The sequence below is a fragment of the Octopus bimaculoides genome, chromosome 9 (assembly GCF_001194135.2).
Source record: "Octopus bimaculoides isolate UCB-OBI-ISO-001 chromosome 9, ASM119413v2, whole genome shotgun sequence".
Classification (NCBI taxonomy): Eukaryota; Metazoa; Mollusca; class Cephalopoda; order Octopoda; family Octopodidae; genus Octopus; species Octopus bimaculoides.
This window is the reverse complement of record NC_068989.1, coordinates 79,202,136-79,212,131: the sequence shown is the minus strand read 5'-3', so window position 1 is coordinate 79,212,131 and position 9,996 is coordinate 79,202,136. Positions and strand designations below refer to the sequence as shown.

General features: G+C 39.6%; 1 protein-coding gene across 1 annotated transcript in view; it reads right to left on the bottom strand.

Annotated features, from left to right (window-relative positions):
• The window catches only part of LOC106872191 (cyclin-dependent kinase 11B-like), a 73,779-nt gene that overhangs the window by 56,978 nt on the left and 6,805 nt on the right, over positions 1–9,996 (bottom strand). Inside the window, 2 exon segments of the mRNA XM_052970804.1 lie at positions 5,596–5,738; positions 7,361–7,547. Of these exon segments, the coding sequence (XP_052826764.1) occupies positions 5,596–5,738; positions 7,361–7,547 (330 nt within the window).

Genomic DNA, 9,996 nt, shown 5'->3' with positions numbered 1-9,996 from the left:
GAAAAAGAAATACAGAATACATTTGGTTATATAAGACGCCCAGTGTCCCCATCCTGGCACTTGTAAAGACAATCGAGCGACATCGTTGCCAGTGCCGCCGGACTGGCTCCTGTGCAGGTGGCACATAAAATACACCATTTTGAGCGTGGCTGTTGCCAGTACCGCCTGACTGGCCTTCGTGCCGGTGGCACGTAAAAGCACCCACTACACTTGGAGTGGTTGGCGTTAGGAAGGGCATCCAGCTGTAGAAACACTGCCTGATCAAACTGGAGCCTGGTGCAGCCATCTGGTTCACCAGTCCTCAGTCAAATCGTCCAACCCATCCTAGCATGGAAAGCAGATGTTAAATGATGATGATGATGATAATCTGTAGCTTTTCATTTCATACTCTTACCCTAAAGTTACAAAACACTTCTCTTGCTCTTTCTTTCCAATAATTCAACAGAAAGGCCACATGTCATCATCATCATCATTATCATTTATTGTGCATTTTCCATGTTGGTATGGGTCAGACAGTTTGACAAGAGCTGGCAAACTGGGGGTCTGCACCAGGCTCCAATTGTCTGATTTAGCACAGTTTCTATAGCTGAATGCCCTTCCTAACATCAACCACTTTACAGAATGTACAGAGTGCTTTTTACGTGGGATGATTGATACTAAACTGGCCACAGAGGGATGTAAAGTAGGTAGATAGGTTTAGTTTGGTATGGTTAGGGTTAGGGTTTTTTAAAAAATCATATGGCGGTGTTATTTTTTTTTACCCCCGCCAAGGAGGTTATGTTTTTGCCGGTGTTGGTTTGGAAAATTGGGCGATTTTCAGCATGTGTGTATAAGGGTGGAAATAAGCTGCTTGGCGGAGGTCTGCGTTCTCCGAGTGCTTTTCTAGTTTCTATTGTAATATCACTAATCAATAAATAGATCACATCAGTTTTTTTCACTGAGCATGACTCATTCATTTGCATTGACATTTCTCCATCTTGTTCACATGTCAGAAAAATAACAGTTTGTAAGTCAGTCGCTCAACTAACTTAGTTCATTTTGTGGTTTAGCCCTCACCAAGTCAGCTCAAATCAAACAGGCCCATGATCAAAGATATTTCAGCTGTAACTATCATGTCTGTCTTTTTAGGTTTATTGTTTCTAGGGGCATAAAACTCATGTCTAAATATTGTACTTAACTTATGTTCAAACTAGCCATATCTGGCCTCTCACACCTATCCTACAGTGTTATTCTAAAAATAAACAATCATGTCATCAAAATTTCAGAGCCAAAAGATGATGTGAGACCACTTCAAAATATGTGCATCAATAAGCATTACATTTGACAGGAATTCTGAATGTTAAAGGGTCAGATAATTACAGTCCCCAGTATTTGACACAAGTACACTGCTACTTTATTTAATCAACACCAAAAAGATGAAAGGTAAAGTTGCTTTTGGCAGGATTTGAACTCAGAACACAAACTGATACACAAATGACTGCCCTTTATACCTGTTTTAGGTGCATGTATGCATGCATAATAATGATTTCAATAAATCAACTACATCAACCCCCAGTGTTCAACTGGTACTTGTTTCATCAACCCTCAAAAGATGAAAAGCAAAATTTACCATGCCAAGATCTGAACTTAGAACATAAAGATAGATGAAATGCCGCTGAGCATTTTCCATAGCATTGCATTAATTTATTGGACAGCTGTCAGGACTACTTAAACAACATGAAATATATTTTATATATCATCATCATCATCATCATCGTTTAACGTCCGCTTTCCATGCTAGCATGGGTTGGACGATTTGACTGAGGACTGGTGAAACCGGATGGCAACACCAGGCTCCAGTCTGATTTGGCAGAGTTTCTACAGCTGGATGCCCTTCCTAACGCCAACCACTCAGAGAGTGTAGTGGGTGCTTTTACGTGTCACCTGCACGAAAACGGCCACACTCGAAATGGTGTCTTTTATGTGCCACCCTCACAAGCCAGTCCAGGGGCACTGGCAACGATCTCGCTCAAAAATCCTACAGGAGCCAGTCAGGTGGTACTGGCAACGGCCACGCTCAAAATGGTGCATCTCATGTGCCACCCGCACAAGAACCAGTCCAGGGGCACTTGCAACGATCTTACTTGGCTTGCCGGGTCTTCTCACGCACAGCACATTTCCAAAGGTCTCGGTCAGTAGTCATCGCCTCGGTGAGGCCCAATGTACGAAGGTCTTGCCTCACCACCTCAGCCCAGGTCTTCCTGGGCCTACCTCTTCCATTGTTCACATTTTTATTTGGAAACTTCAAGAGATGAGAAATAAATCATTTTAATAGTGGAGCTCAATGTAGGCCAAGTCATAGCAGCCTGCAGCATATTAGGTTAAAAATCCTTTTGGATAGGAATAGGTTGATCATTGCTTTTGGGGCATAAACCCACATCTTCTGTAAACACAACAGATGTGATACCATTATATCATAATAATCCTACACAAACAGCCGTCAACCCTTTTTCGATTCAAGAGGTTTTTTTTGTTTTTAAGCTAGTACTCCACATGTTAATATTTACAGTTTTAAGCTGGCAGAATCGTTAGCACACCAGGGAAAATGCTTAGTGGTATTTTGTCCCTCTTTAGATTTTGAGTTCAAATTCTGGTGAGGTCAACTTTGCCTTTCATCCTTTCGGGGTTGATAAGATAAGTACCGGATGAACACTGGGGTCAGTGTAATCAACTTACCCTTTGACGGAAATTGCTGGCCACATTCCAAAATTTGAAACCATTATTCATAGCTTTTATCTAAGGCAGCAAACTGGCAGAATCGTTAGCATGCCAGAAAAAATGCCAAGTAATTTTTCTAGCTGTACGTTCAAAGTTCAAATGCTGCCAAGGCTGACTTTGTTTTTCATCTCTTCAGGGTCAACCAGAGTCAATGTGATTGACAATCCCTTCCCACGAAATTTCAGGCCTTGTACATATAGCAGAAAGGGGTTTTTTCCCCCAGTTTTATCTACTTCAAGCTTCACTTTTAGAATGATTTATTATTACCTCTGCCTTAGCGAAGGTGGAGGTATTCTTTTCAGTTGTATTTGTTTGTTTGTCTGAGGATAAGACATCTCAAGAACTGCTGGATGGATTTGGATGAAACTTTCAGGGATATTTGGCCTCATGACTGGCATGTACTGATTAGATTTTGGGATCGATCCAGTACCAGGACAAGGATTCTAGATTATTTTTCCTTTTATTTTTTACTTAATTTTTGACAGCAATCAGGTTCATTTTCAGTATTCTCGTTTGTGAGAGCAGTCGAGTTTATTTCAGATATTCTCATTTTAAAAATCATCTCTGGCTAATCATTGAAAGGACGTTGGTGTTGCCTTGGCAGAGGTTTGCACTCTCTGAGTGCTCTTGTTTTATAAATATATATCTCTACAAGATGTATGTCTTCTGAAGTATTTATTTTGTATGTATTGCTGCAATATTGTATCTGGCACTCTGTCAGTTACGATGCCGGGTGTTCCAGTTGATCCAAATAAACAGAACCGCTTGCTCGTGAAATTAACGTGCAAGTAGTTGAGCACTCCACAGACACGCGTAGCCTTAACATAATTCTCAAGGAGATTCAGTGTGACACAATAATAGGACAAGGCCGGTCCTTTGAAATACAAGTACAGCTCATTTTTGCCAGTAGGGTAACATGGAAAAATGTGAAATAAAGTGTCTTGCTCAAGGACACAATGTGCCAACAGGAATTGAACTCATGATGTTATGAGCACAAGCTGAATACTCTAACCACTAAGCCATGTATCTACAATATTGTGAGCAGCTTTTACAAAAGGGGTGTTTTATTTCTTCCTAACATTATCACAGATAATAGCTGGGTTAACTACATACAACATTATTTGATATAACGAAGGAGATTCTACATGATCACCACACTGGTTAACCATAACAGCCAAACTTGCCCTCATATCACACTCCAGTAGAATGATAGGTATAGGCACGGCTATGTGGGTAACAAAGAGAAGCAACAACTTCACAAAAAGAATACAAAGTAACAGACATTTAATATTCGTCTCGTATATACCTGTTGTCAGTCATGTAATTATTTATTGAGTAAAAAAAGTAATAGTTTGTTTCTTTTGTACTTACGGTGAACATACATCAATTAGTGTTGAAATGCAATACTAGCTAATGGCTTGCAGGCATAATCTGGAAACTACGAGACTACTAAAGAGTGAGTGATGGGGACAACAGCTGTCACTTCAACTGCATGCATGACACCAACTAAGTCATTAATATGAAGCAACAAAAGAGATGTACCAGCTGTGGCCATATTATTGATTTTTTCCCCTTTTTTTCGAGTCGAGTTTATCTAGGATAGCATCATCCAATGTTTTTTTTCTTCAACTTGTTTTTCCACACTCACATTCTTGGATGGATGCATATTATGGAGGCCTTGTTTTACAGCTAGATACCCATCGTATCACTATCCATTACCTATTTTTTAATCAGCGGATAGGTACAGCATAATCCGTAGGCAGGAGAGGTGCAGTCGGAGAGTGCAAAGTTCAGAATAAATAGTCCAGAATATAAAAAGGTAGAGAGTCCAGAAGTTCGTGTGTGATGAGTAGAGACAGGATTAGCTGGTGCGACCACGTGAGCGTGTGCTATGTATGGGAGAATACCCGAAAAAACAACAGACGAAGACAGGTGGTGCAAACAACAAATGGATGTATTAGTATAACGCTCGGGGAACAGAGAAATTCTTTAACGTTTCGAGCCTATGCTCTTCAACAGAAAGGAACACAGAAAAAAAATATATATATGTGGAGTGGTCAGCGATCTATCTTTTGTTACCATATTTCTGTTGAGATGCTCTGCGTTTGTTTCAATTAATTTTAAATATAACAAAGAATTTAGTAAAATGACTTCGTTATCATTAAGCTAGTGTTAGGAACATAAATTGTGACTAAGGTTTGGTGGAAGATTTTAATTCAGAACTTTTGAAAACAAGACATTTGTACTAGAGAGCCAGAGGCGGTTTCAGCCAGGTTGCTACTGAAAGGGTTAAACAAGGGAGTTTCCATCCCATTCATCCAACTCAGTCACGCGCCTGCGTTTCGCTTAGTTTTTTTCTGTGTTTTACTCCATAAATGTCACCAACTACCTACCCTGGTACCTAGCTGTAAAAACCATGCCAAAACAGATAACTGGAACCTGGTGCAGTCCTCTGGTTGGCGAGCTCCTGTCAAAAGATCCAATCCATGCCAGCATAGAAAACAGATATTAAATGATGATGATGATGATGATGAGTAAGAGGCCAGACCTGGTGGCTGGTACGAGCATAAACCCTGTAGAATATTTGTACCTGATGGGACCAGTTTAAATGTTAAAGGTTTAAGGGTCTCTTTTACTGACTAAGACTTTAGTTTAGACCATTGTTGTCTTCACTTATGAAGTAGAAAGACGAGGGAGTAATTTTGAAAATATTCTTTCTAATTCCAGCACATGGCCAGCAATTTTTGCTGCCTTGATTTTAGAGAGATGGAGGATCCAAGTATGATGAAAATACTAAAAGCAAAGAGAAAAAAGAAGGAAGGAAGGAAGGACACTTACTGTCCCTATCTTTTTCATGTCTGCTATTTCGTTCTCGCCACCGTTCTTCTTTGTGTTTGTGTTTGTGTTTATCTTTCTTCATAGCGTGAGCCTGTGGAGGTTTTATGTCTAATGACTCACTGTCATCCATGTAATCGTCTTTGCTGAAAGATGAGAAACACAGAGGACATTAAATGCAAACAACACACGGGTAAATCTCTTCCTAAGTAATTACAAACCATAAACAAAACAATAAAAAATAAAAACATTCTCTTTACGCTTTTACTTGTTTCAGTCATTTGAGTGCGGCCATGCTGGAGCACCACCTTTAATCAAGCAAATCGACCCCAGGACTTATTCTTTGTGAGCCTAGTACTTATTCTATTGGTCTCTTTTGCCGAACCGCTAACTGACGGAGACGTAAACACACCAGCATTGGTTGTCAAGTGATGTTGGTGGACACACACACATGCATATATATATATATATATATATATATATATATATATACGACAGTCTTCTTTCAGTTTCCGTCTATCAAATCCACTCATAAGGCTTTGGTCAGCCTGAGGTTATAGTAGAAGACACTTGCCCAAGGTGCCATGCAGTGGGACTGAACCCGGAACCATGTGGTTCGTAAGCAAGCTACTTACCACACAGCCACTCCTGCACCTAAAAATTAAAAAAATCTTCCTCAATAAATTCCATCCAATCCATAAAAGCATAAAAAAGTGGAGGTTAGATCAATGATGATGATGGTTTAAATGTATTGTACACACAAAAGTAGGAATGTGGCAGAATCGTTACAACATTAATCAGAATGTCTTGCAGTAATCATTTTGGCTTTCTGTGTTCCAAGTTCAAATCTCTCCAAGGCCATGTTTGTCTTTCATCCATTCAGGGTTCATAAATAAAGAGGACTAAACCAATAGTGAGACTGATTCTTCATACTGCTCCACCCACCAATCTCTCTTTTTCACTTTCTCACTGGAAGAAATTAGCAGTGTTCAAACCTGGAGAAAAACGGGTTTTTGCCAAGTTTAAAAGATGCCCCAAGACATATCAGCAGTTATGATGGCATCTCTTGCAGACTTCCAGCTCTGTCACCATAGATGAGCATGGCAAGAGATTCCTACTCTCTCTAACCATTAATATACAAACGGCAAGGAAATGTTCGTTAGCAGAATATTCTGTTTCTGAGAAAACTGACGCATACACCATCCCACCACCTCCTCCTTCCTTCCTAATTCCATCCACCCAAAGAACTGCATTCTCACCTGGCCCTTCACCACCTCCTTTCTACTACCCCTCCAACCACCTTTTTTGTAATTCTTTTGAATTTTCCCACCACCTTTCCTCGTTCATTTTAAAAATTTTTTTATTCTAATGAAGGACTAGTGTCTGAAACACCAAAGTTCTTTCCCTTCACTTTAAGCATTACACAGAAACAACATTTGTTAAAAACTCACCCCACCGCCCGCAAACCATGACACCTTATTTCTTTATTGCCCACAAGGGGCTAAACATAGAGGGGACAAACAAGGACAGACAAAGGAATTAAGTCGATTACATCGACCCCAGTGCGTAACTGGTACTTAATTTATCAACCCCGAAAGGATGAAAGGCAAAGCCGACCATGGCAGAATCTGAACTCAGAAAGTAGCAGCAGACGAAGTACCGATAAGCATTTCGTCCGGCGTGCTAACGTTTCTGCCAGTTCGCCACCTTCACATCTTGTTTTTGTGCTCAATGGCTAACATATTAACATTAGTTTCCAAAAACTTACTTGTCTTTAAGATAGTCGTCTTCGTCAAGGGCTTCTTTTGAATGCACTGAAAAAGAAACTAGGCTCTGCTTGTCATCGTCGTCCTCCTCATCTTCATCATCTGGATCCAACATATGTCTTTCTGGACTAGAAGCTAACTCTCCTTGTTCATAAGGGCTTCGAGAATGGTCAGTACCAGACATTTTGACTGCAATAGATATCAAACAGCAAGACATCATTTCTTTTTCTCTTATATTCAGCGAAAGGAAGAGAATGAAATAAAAAAAAAACTTTAATGCAATGGCAAAAATAAATCCATTGAACCAAAGGGTTTTTCAACCATCTATTTAGGTCAGTGCCCTCTTTCACCAAATACATTTTTACAAATGCCATCCACCTTCCAAAAAAAAAAAACTCACACCAGGTTATTTTAATCAAACAGAGTTTACTTTTGCAAAGCAATTTATCATCAGTTACATTGCTGCTCACTGGTAACAATGCCTAAATCCTATTCTAATCTCAGCTAAAATACTTCTTGAAAATGTGTTTAAAATATAAACATAGGACCAGGTTTAATACCTTATTTCTAAGAAAAATAGCAACTCCAGCCTAAACACCCTGATGATCAAAGGAACTCCACATTCATATTCCTGAATGCCCTGCTTCCTTTAAAACTGTTCCAACCATGACCAACTCATCTATTTTGGAGTAAAAATTTCATCTCAAAGTCATACCCTAAATTTGCTCCTCAATCATGTAGTTTTTGGGTTCAATCTCACTGCAGGGCAAATTGTATTTGGTTTATTTACTGCAATAAAAGTTAACTGGACGCTTCCGTATGTATGTTATCCCTATTCATATAAGTATCTTCCAAATTTCAACAGGGTTAACCTGGGTTAACAATCAAATTCATTTATAGGCACAAGTATAAACATGTGGTTAAGAAATTTGCTTCGCAACTACAGTTTTAGGTCAAGACCCCTTCTACAACAGCCCCTGGGTTAACCAACGCTTTCTGAATGAATTTTATGGGCAAAAATCTATGAAAGCCTGTCACATACATGTGCATCTTAGTGTTTGTCCACTGCTTCCCCTCCTGCTTCACAACCACTGTTGGTTTGTTTACATCCATAAAATTGATATGCTCAACTAAACCCTTCAAGGCGCTGCCCCAGCATTGCCGCAGCCTAATGACTCAAATGAAACTTATGAGAATTGTATTTGGTTTTATCTAGCATTTATGCTATGATATCATACATACAAATCTGTCACTATTTGTTTTTGTTGACTGGCCAAAGTCAGCTAGAATCCAGCAGTTGATCAAAATCATTTTATTCATAATCACACACACACACACAGACACCTTTTATTACTATTATTATTATTATCAAGGCGGTGAGCTGACAGAATCGTTAGCACGCCAGGTGAATTGTTTAGCGGTATTTTGTCTGTCTTCGCATCCTGAGTCGAAATACCGCCAGGGTCGACTTTGCCTTTCATTCTTTCGGGGTCGATAAATAAAGTACCAGTGAAACACTGGGGTCGATGTAATTGACTGGTCCCCTCCCACCAAATTTCAGGCCTTGTGCCTATAGTAGAAAGTATTATTGTTTTCAGTCGTGTTTGTTTGTTTGTCGGTGGACAAGATACCTCAAGAACCGCTGGATGGATTCGGACGAAACTTTCAGGGATATTTGGCCTCATGACTGGCACAAACTGATTAGAGTTTGGGATTGATCCAGTAGCGGACAAGGATTTTGAATAATTTTTCCTGTTTTTTATTTAATTTTTGAGAGCAGTCGGGTTCATTTTCAGTATTCTCATTTGTGAGAGCAAACTAGTTTATTTCAGATGTTCTTATTTTAAAACTCATCTCCTGCTAATCGCTGAAAGGAGGTTGGTGTTGCCTTGACGGAGGTTTGTGCTCTCTGAGTGCTCGTTACTATTATTATCATCATTATTAAAGCGTCGAGCTGGCAGAATCATTGGCACGCCAGGCGAACTGCTTAGCGGTATTTTGTCTGTCTTCACATTTTGAGTTCAAATTCTGCTGAGTTTGACTTTGCCTTTCACTCTTTCGGGGTCGATAAATAAAGTACTAGTGAAACACTGAGTTTGATGTAATTGACTGGTCACGTCCCACAAAATTTCAGCCTTGTGCTGAAAGGATTATTATTATTATTATTAGTTCTGAGATGCAGTATAAATCCAGCTATACATTATACAAACAGATGTGATTTTAAGAAGCTCGCTTGTTTTGCAACCACATGGTTGTGCGTTCAATCTCACTGCACAACACCATGGGAAAGTGTCTTCCACAGTAGCCCCGTAAAGACCATGGCCTTGTAAAGGAATTTGGTAGGCGGAAACTGTGTATAATTCCTTCTTATTTATGTATATATACATATATATATGTGTGTATGTGTGTGTGTGTGTGTGTGTGTGTATGTGTATGCCCCAACCGCTTGAAATGTTTATGTCCGCGTAACTTCGAGGCCTCGGTGAAAAGGACCGATAGAAGAATCCGACCTTTAAAAAAATGTACTAGGGCCAATCTGTTTGGTTAAATCAGGGTTTCTCAACCAGTTTTTCCTATGTACCCTTTTGATTCGTATTTTCCTCTACCTGACCCCCATAACCATTCGATGTTAAAAAAA